Here is a 19,973-nt window from a genome sequence, read left to right on the forward strand (position 1 = left end):
ATTTGCCGATTTTCGAGAACAAAAATACACGGTGTTCAGGCGCATTGCAATTTGAAAAAAAATTGATCCTTTATTTAAGGAAAACCGACGGTAAAAGTTTAAAACAAACATGGAGGAAAAGCCAGTAGAAAAAACCTCGTGGTGACTTACTGAACGGCGCATGCGTGCACGCGACATGCGTGCACGTGACAATACGTCGGAATACACGGCCTACGACCGTTTCCGCGAAAACGGTCCGTATGGCAAAATCCCAACCGAGTAAAAACTAATCACAGCGCTCGGATTTACCTCAAGACTACTTGGCCGTATGAAACTATCAAAGTGACCCTATGGGGGACCCATAGATATATTATGCAGAATACAATTGTTTATTTCATGCGGTCAAGTCTAAGGTTAAAAAGTAAACGTGATATTTAATTCTTATACCCCCTTAACAATGAGTAAGTTCTTAAGAGGGAACAGTCGGTAGTTCAAATTTTGGTAAATGTTTATCCCACCTACTTGTCCGGCACAAAATTAGCCGTAATCCCTACAACAATAGCTTCACCAATCATTGATAAGGTACATGCCATCGGTGCCATGAGGCAATTTTTATGAAGCAGAATACAAATTAACATTTGAATCAGTGTCTGAATGATTAATATATCGTGTTTCGATGAATTGTTGTGGAAAATTTGGTAAAAAGTAGAAAACATTTTTCAAAGCACTTTGAATGGATAATTAATGGCTAGTGTTTCGAGACAAGGGCTACCTGAATTTAAACTGATAAGAACGTCTTGGGCTGAGATTCGATGGCCCGAAAATGTAGGCAGGGTAAATCATAGATCAGGAATTATGGATGAACCCAAGAGGAACATAAATGGTTTAAATGGAGGCTTGTTTTAAACAATAACAAGGCGACACCACAACATCGGGAGCTACATTCTCTACACTTTGCGAAAAGTCATGAGCTACTTAAACGTGCACCTGCTCTTTTGTACAGAGAAGATGCAGCAGACGGGGCCTTTTGTGTTAATTGTCCTTCTCTAAGAAGACTAGAATGTCTAACCCTTTGCAGATGTCATAGCAAAAGTAGCGCATGCTCCTGAGTTATATCAAGACCCTGAGTGTTAGTCTGCCCTGGGGCTTGAACCAGACCTCTAACCTTAGACCTCGGAGCTAAAGTCACCCAGGAGCCATCAAAGTCGCCAAATTGAGAAGCACTCTATTTTTTTTTTTTACCAGGTATGAACAGACTATCCTGCAATTGTCCTGCTCGTGATGTTGATAATTTACAGAGTCACATACTAAGAAATGTTATGTTTACAACAATAAGTAGTAGAAATATGATAATTTTGTTGTCTTTATTTGAAAATGATGTGGTGTTCCCAAGATTTTTGGACGATTGTAGTTTGCTGGTGCATGAGGCTAAAAATCAAGGAGGTAACAATGTACTAGAAGGAACGAGAATGGTGATCATGAGGCATGATTTATATTAACATACCTTCCAAGGTATATGTGCACGATCCTTCGCAGTAAATCACTATTTGAGCAATAGGGAAAATCAGACCTGAAAAAAGTTTCAGGCCTGTACGGGATTCGAACCACTGACCTCTGCGATACTAGTGCAGCGCTCTACCAATTGAGCTAACAAGCCAACTGAGAGCAGGCCATCAAATTAATTCGACATAAACCCGTAGATGATAAATCAAACAACAACAAACATATGAAACATATGTATGAACTGCGGTTATGAAACGTATATGTGCACTAGTATCGCAGAGGTCAGTGGTTCGAATCCCGTACAGGCCTGAAATTTTTTTCAGGTCTGATTTTCACTATTGCTCAAATAGTGCTTTACTGCGAAGGATCGTGCACATATACGTTTCATAACCGCAGTTCATACATATGTTTCATATGGTTGTTGTTGTTTGATACCTTCCAAGGTAAGTAATGTAGCGGCCGAGTTCTGATTTTGGACGCTTGCGGCCAATTTTTTAAATTTGGAAACTCGTGTATGATAAATTTTTTTTTTTTTTTAATTTTGACGGTAGTGTCTGATTTTTGAGAAAGGGGCCGATTTTTCGATTTTGGACAGCAAATGATCAGTTATCTAAACAAGTCAATTATCCTAGATTCCAAGCGCGCCTCCAACTAGACCAGTGGTGGCCAAGGAGAAATGAGAAGAAAACTCACTTGTGATTTCAATGGTGAGGTTACAAGTGACATTGTTTCCTGATTGGTCCATTGCATGATACAGAATAACACGATTCCCTTATTGAACGATTGAGGAGGTTGGTGGATTTGCTGATCATGAGTTGTCCGTAGCAACCGGTTTCGTGCAGGTAACCGACGATAAAATTTTTTCTCGTTCAGTATAAGATGACATGGGGTTTTTTGGACATGTGACACCAAACGTGAGAGGAACAAGATCTGGAATGGAAAAGAGTTCGTTAGTTTCAAGCGAAAGAACAAAGATAAATCAAGCTGACATATCACCTGATGTCAACTCTAACCTGACCTTCGTACAGAGTTTTACTATTTTTCACAATAGAAATGACGCATGGAACACTCATCGATTTCCCAATCGTTAAGCTCGCAAATAATTTATTTTTATCAGCACTTGCACAAAATATCTCCTTGGCTCGTTATCAAAATGGCAGAACCTATTATCAGTCGGGTCAAATACTGGCTTGGTTAACGGGAACATAGAAAAGGCTTTCAAATCTTTCCCGAAATAATTTTTAACTGGAAAATAACAGTTTCCTATAAAATAATGAACAATTAAAACTTATGATCACACGAACACAATAACATACGCGAAAACGTTTATCGGAGGCAAAAAGCTCAATATAGTATGAAGGTGGCAAGTTATGGGTAAACAAGTTGTGTACACAAAACTTATTGAAAAGGACTGCTGGACACAAAAATAAAAACTGCGGACGTAACACAAAGTTCGTACTGATATGAAAACCAGAAGAGAACTTAAGTTCCAAAAAACATGGTTAGGTAGTTATTTAAAGCCTTCTCTATTCGATTATTTCTTAGAGGGAATTTTCTGTGGAATAATAATGGTATAGGGTAAAATATGGACTGGACTGGACTGTTTTTTGGACGATTTTTTGGACGATTTTTTTGAACGATTTTTTGGACCATTTTATAAGAGGGTCGGCACACCTTTAGTACTCAGGGAGGAGTGGGTGCAGTCGAAAAGTACTGAGGGAGGGGTTGGGAAGAGTTTTGTTACTCAGGGAGAGGTGGTAGGTTGTTGTAATTGTAAACACTACTGGTTAATGGAGTTTTTACTCGATCATACAGGTTATTTTGATCGGTTTTTCGACTGCCTTCAATTAAAATGTTTGCGCTGGGCCGCGATGTTTCTTTAATTTCTAGTAATACGAAAATGCCACGTATACACCGGACGTAAATCTTTATTGAAAATATCGCGTTTACGATCTTCCACTGTAGAGTTACTAGGCTGGCGTAGGTTATGCGTGTGCCTTTCGAGTCGACTTGTGCACCATCAGTTTTCCTTTGGGTATACAGTGTGTAATTACCAGATTTATCTATCTTCTTTTTGTCATTGAAGTTATCAGACGAGATCACGAAATTCCCTGTCCTTCGCCCTTGACTAGAATTCACAAGCACTATCGCAATTTTTACGTTTGTACGTTTACTATATGAAATCAATTTTGGTACAATCGAGTGTCTTGAGTGCATTTAGCAGGTTTTGATTGTTTTTAAACAGGCGCGCGGAAGAAAATCTAGTGGTAAACAATTAATACAATAGAGTGTTTCTATTTCGGAACTTGCACAGGGTAAAATATGGACTGGACTGAACTATTTTTTGGACGATTTTTTGGACTATTTTGGACGAGTTTTAGGACGATTTTTTGGACTATTTTTTGGACTATTTTTTGGACTATTTTTTGGACAATTTTATAAGGGAGGAGGCACACCTTTAGTAATCAGGAATGGGTGGGTGCAGTCGAAAAGTACTGAGGGAGGGGTGGGGGAAGAGTGTTATTACTTAGGGAGGGGTGGTAAGTGGTTGTAATTATAAACACTACTGGTTAATCGAGCTTTTACTCGATCGTAATAATTGTTGATTGTTTTTAAACTGGCAAGCGGAAGAAATTTTAGTGGTGAACAATAAAGAAAATAGTGTTTATGTCTCGGAACTATCGATCTGATAGTTGCCCCTTGGAAATCTGATGTTCTTAAAACTAGCAAATCTGCCCGAGAAGCGAAGCTTCTCGGGCAAACATTTCTTTTAAGAACATAAAATTTTCGCGGGGCAGCTAACAGCTGATAGTTCCTCGACAGAGACACTCTATTGTTTAACTAGGTATTTCGGTGTTGTGCGAAATTTTGTGATCTCGTCTGATAAGATCACTGACAAAAGGAAGATAGATATATTCACTAATAACATACTGTATACACAAATGGAAAACGTAAAGCAACTGATAGTGCACACACAAGTCGACTCAAAAGGCACACGGATAACTCAACAGTGAAGGATCGTAAACAAAGTATTTTAAATATAAATTAAAGTCCAGTGTTTACGTGGCAGTTTCGCTTTCGCATAACGGAAATTCCGATATCTCGTCTGATAAAATCAATGACAGAAGGAAGAGAGATAAATTTGGTAATTACACACTGTATACACGTTTTTCGAGGTGTGCGTTCTCGAGGTGTGCGTTCTCGAGGTGTGCGGTCTACGGTCTGCGGTCTGCGGTCTGCGGTTTCGAGGTCTGAGAGAATATTGCTTTGTACGATTGTACCAATAATGATTTCATATAGTAAACGTACAAACATTAAAATTGCGATAGCGCTTGTGAATTCTCTATTTACGGCTAAAGTCAAGGGCCAAGGAACGGAAACTATGTGATCTCGTCCGACAACACTAATGACAAAAGATAGATAGATAAATCTGGTAATTACACAAAGGAAAACTGACGGTGCGCAAGTCGGCAAAAGGCACACGCATAACCTATGCCAGATAACTCAACAGTGGAGGATCGATAGTAAAAGCGATATTTTCAATACGAATTGAAGTCCAGTGTTTACGTGGCAGTTTCGCTTTCGCATGGCTAAAAATTTAAAGAAACGCCGCGGCCCAGCGCAAAATGTTGATGTAGGAGAAGTCAGTCGAAAAACCGATTAAAACATATATTACGATCGAGTTAAAGCTCCATTAACCAGAAGTGTTTACAATTACAACACCCTACCACCCCTCCTTGAGTAATGACAGTCTTCCCCCACCCCTCCCTCAGTACTTGTCGACTGCACCCATCCCTCCCCGAGTACTAAAGGTGTGCCTCTTTCCTTATAAAATGGTCCAAAAAATGGTCGAAGAAATGGTACAAAAAATAGTCCAAAAAATCGTCCAAAAAGTAGTCCAGTCCAGTCTATATTTTACCAATGACGGTCACCAGTGTGTCGCCGTACCCGCGACCACAATATCACAAAAGTAATAAAGATGTTGTTACTCTTATTTAGCAAACGACAAAGGGAGACGTGATTATTTAGATAACGCTGAACATGCTCACAAACGACACCTTTTTTCGTTTCTTGTTCGTGCCCGAAAAGCAAAGGTCGAAAATATTGTAAATGCATAAATTGAAAGAAGATCGAAGCGGTCCACAACAAACATTAGGGACTTTAAGATACCTGGACGGCTGACCTCGAGGACGGTAATATTAGGCGCGGAGGACTGGGCCGAAACCGACGTTCTTGGCGAGAAACTTTCTACGCTAAGGAGCGGGTTGTTTGAACGGAGGACGGCAGCGAACCTGAAGTTTCTACCTCTGTTCGTAAATCATGGCATATTTTAAAAAGACTCGCGAAATGATTGTTATTGTTTACGAAGAAAATCTACTGACCGACGAGGAGTTCCTCTTTCTCTACGAAGCTAATAAGCCAGTTAACTTAAAGCTGCCATACTACGAGTACGAAGAATTTAACTTATGGCTGAACATTTATGGTGAATAGCAGTAATTTACGTGATACACGGAGTGAGCAAAATGATTCTGCAAACAGATGCCAGAAAATTCAATTTCATTCAAGTTTAGTTGACATATTCGCCATCACTGCGAAGCGCAGCAAACAAACACTCATTCGCGATGGTATTTTACACTTCAATTTTTTAACTTTTGTTTATCAAAACAAGAAATAACAGTAAGGACAGCCTTTTCAATTGAAAAATAATGAATTTTAAAAGAAATGCTCGTCAAATGTGCTTACGTTCACTTGTGGACGGCAAAACTCTAATTCCGAAGTCCTCGACAACAACTGGACGGCAACACGTGTTGTGCAGACATGCGCAATACATTCTACACGTGTAAAATTACTTCCGGTCAGCCGCCCAGGTTTATAACATAACATTAATACATTGTAGCTAAGGAGTTCCCTTTTATTCAACAAATCTTACATGACCAGAAAAAACAAGCGCGCGCGGAAAAATAGTCTTTGCATTTGCTCACGTCAGCAGCGTACACCCATGGGCAAATGGGGGACGCTAAACTGACCAATCAGAGCGCGCGCTTTACTTTGGTTATGTTATGATACAAAATGAGCTTCTTGCCATGCTGATGAAAGTGAATGAAAAGTAGCGACAGATTACTTGGTTGTAACTTAATGTTTGATGTTTTGCACCTGACCTTTCACAAATGTTGAATGCATTCCAGTAATTTTGAATCGGAGCACTTTCAGATCGGGTGTTGAGAAACCAAATCAAGGAATTTAAAACAGCCAATCAGAAGAAAGGAAAGTTCTCAAGAGCCAGTGAGAACTGAAAGTGAAATTACTTTCGACATTCGATTGAAATTGCTCTAAAGGACAAATACAATGATCTTATCCTTGATTTTTTCGGCTGAAATGTTTTCGTGTAACACGAGAAAAAATTACGCCCTTATTGAGCTCCTGGACAGAACTACCCCGCTCTCATCTCTGTCTCAGTTGAAACTGCCATCACCTCGATAGCGCGAAACTAAAGGTATCCAATGTATCTTTCACGTTAGTTCACCTCCTGAAAAGGAGCCCCCACTTCTTTACATGGGACATTTCAGACAACGGAATTCTCCATGAAACACACTAAGATGTTTCATACCCCATTTGTAGGGTCAACCCTTGCAGTATGCGATCATTTTCATGCTAAACATCTTAACACTAGGAAGAATCTAAACAGTCATTGAATCTTTTCAATTTCTATTTGTTTTAGCTTCAAGGTATTTACAAGCGATTTGAAAGAAATTCTCTATTCCAATCATTATTTCAATATGTATCTTGGAGAAAGCCCGATTTTTTGATCCACTTTCTCCGTCACACATCGGTGCAAAATCAATGTTGCGTGACCGAAAAAAAGCGTCACAAAGGGAGGACGATCGCGCTCCCTAATAATAAGTAATAACAATAATAAAACTTTATTAATGTGTCAGGGGTATTTAGCTTGAAGCTAATTGGGGACACAACTTGGAATGTTGGTTTTTGCTGAGGGAGGAAAACCGGAGGACCCGGAGATAAACCCTCGGAGCAAGGATCAGAATCAACAAACTCAACCCACATGTGACGCTAGGTCCGGGAATTGAACCCAGGCCATAGCGGTGGGAGGCGAGTGGTCTCACCACTACACAATCCCTGCTCCCCAGCTCCCTGTTGGAAAAAAAGCTGCTCACTACGGTTTTAAATATTGTATGTACAATAAAGGATTAATCAAGAATAACAAATACGTTGATATCATGTTTCGAAATAAAGAATCAACATAACTGGAAATAGATTGAGCCGGTTGAAAAACCCTTGAACGTCAGTCACTAACATCTAATTTCCCCTTACAATATCACTTCTTAATCAAACGCTACGGTTATGAGAAAAAAGACAATGATCTCAACTGAATGAAGCTCTGGATTGTAAAAAATTTTTCTTCGCGTCAGTACCATGAGTATGGGAAACATGCCTACCGATGTTCAGGGAGCGTAGAGGGCTAATCGAAGTCTTCCTTGGGTCTCCCAAGATTTTCGACAATCTAAATTTGTCCATAAATGGGATGTTTCATAGTGTTGTCCATTGTTGGCATAAAACCTTGTTGACGCAGTTCTCAAAATTTAGCTAAATTGAAGATAGCTAAAACAAAGTTTAGCTAAAGAAGGGCAAACTGTTGGTTTCTCAACCGGCCGACTGTTATTCAGGTAAAGCTACAAAAAACACTGAATTTGGTTTCGATATCTTTCTACTAGCAAACATGGCGATCAAACATGGCGGTAAACACACGATCAAACATGGCGGTACACACAGACACACACACACACACACACACACACACACACACACACACACACACACACAAAAAAAAAAAACCCATAATTGCATGGATCTTTTGTAACACTAAATACCTCATTTTCGTTCACGCCAAAAAAATTAAACTTCAAAAGATCGTTTTTGATAAATCAAAGACAGTTTGTTTCACAATTTGTGGCAGGTGTAACTTGGGGAAGGAAGGGGGGGGGAGAAACTGCATTGGAGGGGGATAGTCTGGTACCCTCTCTCTTTTTCCCTCTTTCTTTCCCATCTCCTATCATATCTACCTCACGGAGTAATCTGTAGTCTTCGTGACTTTCGATGGTCTAGCATTTAAATACTCAGGCATTAAAGGGATACTCTCCACCATTTTTTAACATTTAATTAAAATGTAGATCTTTTGCCAAAACGACTACTGGAAGAAGAAAAAGTTCCCTAAAACCTTTCATTTGATTAAAATCCTGTTGCAAAAGCACGAAATTCACTCAATTCAAAGACCGGAAGTTGAAATGGCTCCTAGTTAGACAGCCTGCGAACAGGCTCCCCGTTCAATCAGAAGTGGGGACACAGAAACCTTCCCCTTCCTACCCCTGCTTCGCGCCCTCCAAACCGGGAGCCTGTTCGCAGGCTAAGTTAAACACGTGATCAATGACGTAGAAAGGAGAACTGAAAAACATACGAGCGATCGTATTGGAGTCCGACTCTAGAGATTCGAGTTTTCCTTCTCGGATTAATCGCGGGGGTGATCGAGAGTGAAGACGCTCATGAAACTGAACCATATATGTGTTTGAGCCTTACGACAGTGAGGCTAGTTCTGACTCCTCGAATGAACCAGATGATGCCGATCCATTCGAGCGATTACAAAACAGACTGGTAAGCGATTTCTCTGAGCTAAAATCTTCGCCTTTTGGCGAAATCTCTTCGTTTGTCACTTCACAAAGTGAAGTGATCGTTAGATTTGAGAAATGCAGCAGTGTTTGGCCTTAAAAATGTAGGACCTCAACTTGATTAGACCGGCATTTGTTTTTAACACAATAACGCAATTCTTTCACATTCGCTGCACGTGTTATGTAAATCTTAAACTTGCGTAATTCCTCATTCTTTTACTTCTTCTTCACCTTCTTCCTCTTGATCCGAATTTTCTTCCTCACTCTGAACCGGGGTGGACGTAATAAACTCTTTGAGCGAAGTGCGTTGTGTGCTTTTACTCTTTACTGGAACGGACGTCTGACAACCTGCCAAGTTATTTTAGCGTGCGGTTTGGTTACTTTCTTCGGAACGGCCAAACTCCTGTCACAACAGATTTGTATTTTTATGTATGTTCAAGTGACTAAATTTGCCTCTAGCGGTACGACTGCTCCGAAATTGCACAGAAACATCTATCCCTATTTTGGGAGTTTGGGTGCTGACATCTTGAGCTTGGGGTGAGAATGCTACCGATGCAAAACCTAATTGTTCGCTAACTCTCTTTGGAAAGGGAGAGCTGTTCATTTTCTATATGTGCATCGAGGATCTGGAACACGCATCGGGTAAATGAGTTGGGTTATAAGTTTGAAAGAGCTTTTTGCTACATTTTTCATTCAATGAATACAGGTTCATATTTGATATTATATATGCAAGGCTAAAAAGATTAAGAAAAGTTATCAAAATGCTAAAACCAAACGTTTTCGGCTGTTTGTCATCATCAGGGTTGAAAGTGATGAGCGTCTGTACATACATACATATCTTATGTGATTCCCGATGGGAAAAGTTTAGAGACATAAAAATGACTTGTTTGTTCAAACTGGGGTGGAACTGTTGGATCATTAGCCCCTCGACGATCCTACGCTTGTGGAATGTTTCTGCTGAGGGGAGAACACGCCAAGTGAAAGAATGTGATGGAATTTCCCGCAAGTGTTTGCAGGTTCAGAGGTGTGAGTAGGACAGGTCTATATTTCTTTTACAGGTAATACATACCCTTGCAGCTTTCCGTTTTCTGAATGCTCCACGTAGTTGTTGTCGATTTTGTTTTGATAATCTCACGCTAGTGTCACGGACTTGTGAAGATGAGAGTTTTTTTTCGTCCTCAAGCCTTTGTTTGTTTTTTACAGACCGATTAATATAAAGATTTAAGGGTACAGCATTGTATTTTAGAAAGGGCTTTCATCTTTAAACCCATAGATTTCGCCTGAACCGACTGTTCCTCAAAAGAGTCTGCAGTGAAATAGCGAATGTAGCACAGACGGCTAGAGTTTGTTGGGTTCTCAAAATCGGATCGCGTGTTTTTCACGGCTCTCGTCCATAACCTAGCGAATTTAGGATCTTCGGGTCATTTATGAAGGCTTACACCATCGCGACGCGTATTGGAACATCCACCGGCCACACATCGTTGCGGTATTATTTTATTTTTGGGGCGCGTTTTTTATTGAAGAAATCTCGGTGCTCTTGTGAAAGAAATCTCAACGGAAGTTAAATGAGTTCTCCCTTCTACGTCACTTCCGTTGGGAGGCAAAGCCATACGCTCGAACCACACGTTGAGAAAAGTTTCAAATTTAAACGAAAACAACAAAAGATTTACCCTTTCTTTCAACAGATTTGTTTTACTTAAGTTGTTATCCGTCTTTTCTCAAAAAGTCATCACAGGCGAGAGAGTAACCCTTTAAGCTTGAATTAACAAATGGTGAACGGCATAGCGTATACTATTGAGTTATGGATGCACGCGGGAGGTTGCTAAGCACGAAAGAAACGTAAGAGTCGCACAAGGCGATAGCCGAGTGCAACTCTAGCTTCTTGAGTGCTTAGCAAACCTCCCAAGTGCATCCATAACTCAATAATTCACGCTATGCCGTTCACCCTTTGTTTTATAACATAACATTGATATATTGGAGGAACAGAAGTCCTTTTATTGAGCTACATCGCAAAAAAATGTTTTGTGTAGTCTTACATGACAAGAGAAAACAAGCGCGGGAAAATTCATTCATAACAACTAACTGCACACCAGCAACTCGATAAAGTTTAATCACGCTTCCTGAAATACCGACCAAAATCCTCTTTAATTTATGAGCTCTGAATCCAACAAACGGTGAAAGAGTTCAGCAAAACTATGAACAAACTGTGGTGTTTACCATTTGTTTTATTAATAGAACATTGAAACATTGTAACAAGAGTTCCCTTTCATTTAAAAAATCTTACGTGATCAGAAAAAACAAGCGCGCGCGCAAAAATAGAGTTAGCATTTGCTCACGTCAGCAGCATATACCCACTGGAAAATAGTAGATGATGAATTAACCAATCAGAGCGCGCGCTTTGCTTTAGTTATGATATGAATGAAAATGGAAAAATCAATAGACGAAACTTCTAAATATGTCTCTTACGACTTGTTCCGATACCAGTGATGAAAAAGAATAAACTTTCGACAGCACTAACATAACAGCTTTCACAAAAACAGTATTTTCAAATAAAATTGCAGTTTCTGTGCTATCTTTAAACCCTATAACAAAAGCAACAAAAATGACTGGGATTTGCCACACACGTGCAGTACGAGTAACCATTCTAAGCAACAGGGGCTCTCCCACTTTACGCGAGCGCACTTGCCCTCTTGTGCCAATTCCGTAGTGTCTGTGGAACTATAACTAAAATCCATTCGACCGTCAACCCTATGAAACACAAAACGTTTGTATGTAAGACTGAGAAATTAATACTTGTATCATCATAGTGTACACAATGGGGTGAGCAGTGGAGAAGGCAATAAATGCAATGATGTCATTTACTTAAAATTTACAAGTCTTTTTAAAAAACATGGGCCATCTTATGTCAAAAACCCTCTGTACATAAGTCTTTCAAAACAATATGTAGCACAGAATTTAAGCTCTATGTAGCTTAATGTATTGAGAGAATTTAACTGTACATACAAAAATCATGGTAATTGTACTTTTCAGCTGTTTATACGCAGCATCAGTGAACAAAGAGGAAAGAGGTGAAAAAATAAAATATAAATTAGTGGTCTGCATACACTGATAGGGATGAGATCTACATACAACTTAACGGTACAACAGTCTCTCCTATGGGTACTGAGTAAACTTTATTTAAAACATAGAACTTATTTATAAAGAAGCTACATAGAGAGAATTTATAGTACTGCATGTGGGTCATATGCCCACGAGAGATCTTTTTGATTTATGATTTTTCTTCAGCATTGTTGCCCATATTTAATATCAAATATACATTTCAAGATTTTAAAACCCACAATAGGTTTTTTTTCATTTTGAACATCTAAAATGCAACTCTCCCCACTTACGATTGGTGTTTCATCAATTGATACCTACAGTGTACATGTACTAGTTGATATTTTACTTTCTTCTTTTACACGTAGTTTATCGCTTGCTCATGAACTGATCAATTAGATTAAACAGAAACTAACTACGTTTCTAATAAAACTACATGATTTGTATATTCTGTATAAAAAATGGAAATGAAGTGCATAAAGAGGACCTATTGAATCATGTTCATTACTGTTTCAAACCTTTTTCTTTGTCCTTCTTTCTCTTTTCAGCAATGTGGATGATTAAGAAAAGAACAAGGGCTTCAACAACGATACCAATAAAAGGCCACAAAGGGCCCAATGGATCTGTTAAAACAAAACAAAAAAGCAAACAATAAAACAACATGATAACATTGACAGGTCAAACCATATGTTGAACAAAACCTACGAGAGGCTGTGGGATTCTTTAGGACTGATACTGTAGTATAACTTGCAATCACATGATATGTTGTGCTAAGAAATGCCATCATTCAATTATTATATTTTGAATCAAATGAAAGCAACTGGCATTTCAAGAATCATAATGCTGATAATAATCAAAATAACCAAAATAGTATTAATATAGACAATGATAATTGTAGTGTTATGGATAATACTCAAAATGATGACAATGATAATTATTATAATAATAAATAATGGTAACATGACCAAGTAGATTCCAATTGGGTCTGACTAATCGTACCGGTGATTAACGAAATCAGACAAACATGGAGAAGGAGTCTGATTTGTCAGTCACAGCTGAAAAGTAAAGCTGTAAGTACAAGCATGGTTGTTGCTATGGCTATTGTGATAAATTCTGTGATTGGTGGATATATAAGCTGAGTGGACGTAGAATGATTGGCTGCTTTAGTTGTCTGATTACAGCCAACTGCCTGATTTCACTGCAAAGGAATAATAAGTGAAAAATAAAACAAGAAATGCACTGATCCCATTTAAGGAAATTGCAATGACTATGATCACACTAATAATAATGATAATAATAACAACATTACCTGTGTGCTACTACATGTAAATGCAGCTGACAGTGATAATTCTGAGGAAAATTAAACATAAATGTACATGTAAACCATTTGCTACCTTTCTATAATATCAAGAAATGAATAGATATTCTAGTCTTCTCGGATAAGGACGAATAAACCGTAGGCCCTGTCTCCTGCAGGGTTATGGGTAGGAGACGTTAATTTACCACGCACAAGATAACTGTGTGGTGGATGTTCTCCCATGAGATGGAATGGGTGGCATGTATTTCTAGGGGGCGTAGTGAGCCTCAACAACCCGAGTTGAAATAAAGTTACCTGTACCTACTACCATGACATAATCCTTTCATCCCTAACGGTGACTTCAGCATCTACACATAGAATGTAATTTCTCCAAGCTTACAAGACCACCTTGAATCAAACATCAAGGTGACGAGAATTAAGGAAATGATCACCAACTAAAGAGTTTCTTGATTTTTCGACAAATTCTCCTCCTCAGTAAAAGAGGAAATATATACAGAAGAGAATGAAGAATCTAGATGTTGTCGGTGTTGGGGTACAAAGTACGTCACAGTAATCTCGTAAGTGCTTTCTTTAACGCCCCTTGCTTAACCAAATTAACTAATTAATAGCTGCAGGAGACGGGACCTATGGTTTATTCGTCCTTATCCGAGAAGACTAGAATGTCTATCCATTTCTTGATATTATAGAAAGGTAGCACATTCTCCTCAGTTTTTTTTTAAGACCTTGAGTGTTGGTCCGGCCGGGGCTCGAACCATCGACCTTGACCTCCCGCACAACAGTCCAGCGCTCTAACCAATTGAGCTAACCGAGAGGCGGTTAGGCATTTACCTTGGTTTACAAGGAAAAAATGGTAAATACAGATCGACATGCCATCTATGTACAGTACATGTAATGTAAAAATTGGGCCATTGAAATTTCACCAGGACACTGTGCTGGGTAGCCTTAAAATTTTGTGATCTCTAAAGCTGAATGAACCTTCCCAGGTATGCTGTACCAAGGAAAATGTCTCACTCGATCAAATGCTTTCCCTTCAACTCCCAGAAGTGACTGCAATGTAACCTCTCCATACAAATTTAAAACTCAGTCTATTCAGCCAACAACTGAAGCAAGATGTTTTTTCCTTCTCATGATTAGAGCTAAACAACAAATATTCAGGGATAACTAGGTTCATACAAAGCAATTTATCAGTTTAAAGGTGTTAGCTATGATGTAATTATAACAAATTTTCTAAACTAGTTATGATGAGAGATTTACATTTCTAATCAGATAATCAGATGCTGATATAGATATTTCTAGAGATAAATTAAATTATAAAACTGTGTTTTCATCATGGGTACTTTACTTTCTATTTAATAATGGTATGGCTGTTGGCAGTGAGGGTACTTTAATTTTTGTTTAATAATGGTATGGCTTTTAACAAGCAGGGTATTACAGAATTGATTGAATGCTTATTAGCCCAAGCAGATTCTTAGTGGCCATAAAAAATGTACAATGCAGTTCTTTTACCCCTTTAAACTCCCGTGAGGGGTTAAGACAGAACTTTCTCTTCACAGTATCAAATGAATATAAAATCACACTGACAAGTCATGAGAAGAAAGAAAAATATCAATAAGGGGATTATTAGTTGATCCAATACTAAATTCACCGAAGTAACAGCTAGCAGAAGAATTGAATGGCAGACAGTAACAAGAATTACTTATGAGGTCTTGCTGCAATAGTTCATTGTACTTACTCTTAATAACTGTGTAATCTGTAACGTTGTACTCCTTAATATGCCTCAGCTTTACTTCCAAAAGGCAGGTATACTTTCCCCCTTGTTGGACATCAACCTTTGTAAGCTTTAGTGGGGCTAAAAAGCCCTGTTGCACATCTGGATCTGGATTCCGCACACTCTCCAACAACTTCCCATCTTTAAACCAGGAAATCCTCTTCAGTGGGGTGCTGTTTTCATGTCCTCTTCTAGTTAGGTTGCAGAATATTATAATGCCGTCATCTGGATTAAGAACACTGGAAACTGAGACTTTCACTGTTGGAATTTCATTTCCTGAAATGCAAGAATGTGTAAACCATTACATGAAGATTGTAGTGGCTGACACAAGCGAAGCAAAATTTCGACAACTATGAGTTTCGCAAATGAAGACACACTATGAAGCGAGGATATATTTTACGGACAAGCCTTGAATCGTTTTATTTAACGTAGTCGTGGTATCCAAGTACTTATCATAAACTGAAATATGAATTTATAAGGAAGAAGCTCAGCTAAATGCGAATAGACAAACCAACATTCCAAAGATTCCAATATAAAGGCAAGATGCAAAGCTAGCTAAAACCTCAAACAAACTCACAAACGAACTATATATAAGCTCAAGGAAAGGAACATTAGCACTTGAATAACAGTCCCGCTTGTAAGAATTGAACCAAAACAAACTTCAATACAAGGTAGGTATTCGGAAGCGAAACAGGAGATCCAAACAGACACTTTTACTCTAACACAGAAAACTGTAGTCTTACGGTAAATATGACAACAACCATTAAACAAACTGCCAAACGATAAACTAAAATCTTCAACTACTCTCCTCTAAAAATCACGCGAGTCAATGTTAAAAAAGGGTCCGTGTGATTTGCTTACGATATTACTTCGTAATCTCAAAGCACGCACACACGAGTCGCATGCGCACAAGTTTGTTAACGTCTTCTTAACAGTAGGCAAAAGGCGTGGCAGCCATTACAAAGATGAAGATTATTGGCCAAAAGCTCAAGCATCAGGTGGATAGATTTTTCTGTTAACAAATACAATTTGTTTCCTAGTTGGAATGGAGATGGTTTATAGAAATATTTTGCTGCAAAAGGATTTTTATAAAAAGGTACTTTACCATTTAAGATGAGGGCATAACTTTTTGATGATCACTCACCCTACATGTAGATTGCACATTCAAAGTGAAAAATAACAGGAACTTTGACTCTGAACAATGGCAAGTAACCACACTACAACTTAACAGCTCATCCTATTCTCAGTGGTTTAAAGGAGATAGCAGTAGTGTTTTTCCCCTCAATAAGATGCCAGTCTTCAGAAAAGTTACCCCCATCCCTTGGCATTTCCTCCTGTTTTCTGACAGTTTATTTTTACTCAATTCTATACTATGTGGATAGACACGACATACATAATAGACTTATTTATGATGTGAGAGTACAAAGTAGTGAAATTTCATCTGAAATGCATAGACTTACTTGTAATAACGCTAACACTAAAGCCATGCCTCTTTGGTACGCTTACATTTTTCGCAAAAGCATGGCATTCATAGCTTCCAAGTTCACCGTACTGACTGTCATCCTGAATTGTTACATTCTTCAAAGTCATGGTAGTGTACAAATTAATGTTTCCTCCTACAACGAAAGCAATTAACTTGTTTGCAGGAGGAGAAGAATATGGCTTTGTACTGTACAGATTATAGAGGGGGAGGGGAGAGGGAGGGGAGGGGGAGGGGGAGGGAAGGGAAGGGGGAGGGAAGAGGAGGGGAGGGGGGGAGGGGAGGGGAGGGGAGGGGGGGTCCTGATCCCATTCCAGGCACAAATTGATAAAAAATTATCATGGCATCAAGTATCCAAGAAAGGAAAAGTTCAAATCTCTCTTGTTATATGTGCGAGGTTTCAGGAAAATCTTGATGTTCTGACAAACTTAAGGAAATAAAATTCATGGGTCACATATGATTCAGGAGGGAAATCATGACTCAACCTCGTTCACACTATTTATGACGATTTTAAGAATCCTGCTTTGGGAGTAAAGTCTGAGATCCAGAGGTTGTTTTGTTTTGTTTTGCTTTGTTTTCTAGAGCCAGATACATTATCTGTAATACAAAGATATACTCACTTATATTCTCTGTTCTTTGATTAAACAAAAATCTATCCCCCCCTAACTTTCTGTATCGGTTAAGATCATCTCTCCTATAAAACTCTATTCTATCTGGTTGAAGTTTACCAGATGCATCAAATGCAATGCAAGTAACGCTTGCTGAGGTGTACTGTGGTGGGTAGATGTTCTCTGGGAAAGGTTCTATAATTGCAAATGGTGGTTCCCCTGGAAAACAAAGAAAAAAAACGAAAAAGAAAAAATGTACACTTACATCTATTAAACTGCAGGAACTGCATATACATGTATACTTGTATCTAGAAATGAGAAACCGGTGTGCTTTTCTGCATGGGGCAGGACAGATGTTAATTTGAAGCTGTAATAGATTTTTGCCCATATTGTACCTTACGAAGCTGTAACGCACAATGTAATCATACCTAAGCTATCTCTAATTGATATTTAAAAAATTATAAGCCAAAGTGCACAAGTAGATCACTCTAAATAGTTCACACTGCTTTTTGTTGAAGTTCGCATAACGCGCATAAAAATTTCTAGATCATTCCGTTATCAGGTATTGTTATTTAGTAACTGCCCAAACACAGATCCAAAAACAGTAACATCGCAAGTTGTGTCATTTTCAATGACAATTTTTTTAAAAATCGTCCCTGCCACACTGAAACCATGTATTTTAATCCATCATGACATGAAAAGTTTGAGCAAGACTATAGCAACGCTTTGACAAAAAAATATTGCGATCTCAGAATTCCAGCACAGCAAAAAAATGTGATTTTCAAATTAGTATATCTTAAAGTCTATGTAATGGCGTAAAAATTCTTAGCGCATGAAAACAGTCTAAAATTTCACAAATACGTCCTCAAACATCTTTCACTTCCAAATTCATGTATACGATCTTAAGGCCAACGAGCTACTGAAATTTCGTAGAACAAACAACACAATTACGTATGTGGTGATAGTACTCACTCACGCTTTTAGACTTTTTCGATCAGTTCATCCTAAACTTTTAAAACTTCAAAATCAACATATAAGATTCAAGACACCACCTGCCATTTGTAACCACAAAAAAAGAAAAAAAAAAACTGCGAGGTTTTCGCTAGAGAAAGCTCGTAAAATGCATCGAGAGATCGAAATTTATTCGTACATTACGACAGTTATACGCTCACAAAGCTTCAAAGAAATTGAAAAACAATGCTGATATGAGATCGCAAATCATCTGGACGAAAGCTTCGGTTCTCTTCAAAGGTTTCAACCTCAGGTGAGGTGAATGCACTGATTTAACTTCACCAACACATCCACTGTGCTGAAAGTAATTTTTCTCTATTAACAGAGCATACTTCCTTTCAAATCTTTATTTTGATCGGACATCTTGTAGATTTGACCGGACATTAATTAGCATTATTATACATTGTAGTCACCATCTATCTTCTCATTGGCTAAACGCCTACAGTTAATTCTGGGAAACAGCGCAACCTACAGATCATTCACCAATCTGTACCTACAGATTCGTGAATAATCTGTAAGTTGCGCGCGCAATACGTGATTTCCGGTGGAGCAATGTCAAGTTCACGGACACCGAGGTAAGAATGGCTTCTCCATTCGCTTCATCGACCCGGGAGAAATTGAGAAATTACTTGAAGATAAAGATTCGGAAAATACTAAAAGAATGTATGATGAATCAATTATTGGATTCGGTTTTTGTGATACCCGGAATAATCAAGGTCTCGGTTAGTGTTATCAGCCTCAGCCTTCGGCCTCATCTGATAACACTTACCTCGACCTTGATTATTCCGGATATAACAAAAACTTCATTAAAATTATTTAGCATGATAAAATTCACTAGAATAATGATTTTCAAGAACTGCAATTAATTTTTTTATTTCATTATCAGTTTTGAGCATGAACACTTCATTATGCAGTTTTTCTTCATGATACTGCACGGAAACTCTCCACTGAAGTATTTTTTTCGTTCGATATCAGTACTTTATAGTAAACTAATATGCTGGGAAAAAATAAAAGCAATGCCTTAAGTCCTGTTTCCTTATGTGGTTATAAATAAACCTATGCAAGCCCTGAAGGTCACGCCAGAAAGACTGGATTAATTGCAGCGTAGCACAAGTCACGACGACACTCTGGGGACACTAAGAACCACAATTCTGACCGGATGGCCAATGCAGAAAGATCAAGTACCAATCAAGATCCGGGAGTAATGGTCTTACCGCGACGAACTATCAGTACACAATGGTGTTCTTTTCAAAGGCTCGAGAGTAGTCATCCCCGGCTAAGTTACTGAGACCTGAAGTCAAATCCAGAATTCTTTCCAGGCATTTAGGAGTAGAAGCTTGCCTGCGTAAAGCTAGAGACACTGTACTCTAGCCTGGTATGAATGCAGAAGGGAGTAACCAATTCAAACAATGTTCAATTTGCAACGAATTTTAAGCTAAAAATCAGAAGCTTCTAATGCAAAGCCATGAACTTCCTAACCACCCGTGGAGTTGAGTAGCTGCTGACCAGTTCAGATTTCATGACAAAGAAT

General features: G+C 38.6%; 1 protein-coding gene across 1 annotated transcript in view; it reads right to left on the bottom strand.

The window, feature by feature from the left end:
- LOC148731590 (hemicentin-1-like) overlaps positions 1 to 16,991 on the bottom strand; it is a 57,222-nt gene extending 40,231 nt beyond the window's left edge. Inside the window, exons 1-2 of the mRNA XM_088761924.1 lie at positions 16,804 to 16,991; positions 15,308 to 15,619 (exon numbers count right to left, since the gene is read on the bottom strand). Of these exons, the coding sequence (XP_088618050.1) occupies positions 15,308 to 15,619; positions 16,804 to 16,933 (442 nt within the window). The 5' untranslated portion in view covers positions 16,934 to 16,991. The remainder of the gene's footprint in view (positions 1 to 15,307; positions 15,620 to 16,803) is intronic.
- Between the last annotated feature and the right edge of the window lie 2,982 nt (positions 16,992 to 19,973).

Source organism: Stylophora pistillata, chromosome 5, assembly GCF_964205215.1.
Source record: "Stylophora pistillata chromosome 5, jaStyPist1.2, whole genome shotgun sequence".
NCBI lineage: Eukaryota > Metazoa > Cnidaria > Anthozoa > Scleractinia > Pocilloporidae > Stylophora > Stylophora pistillata.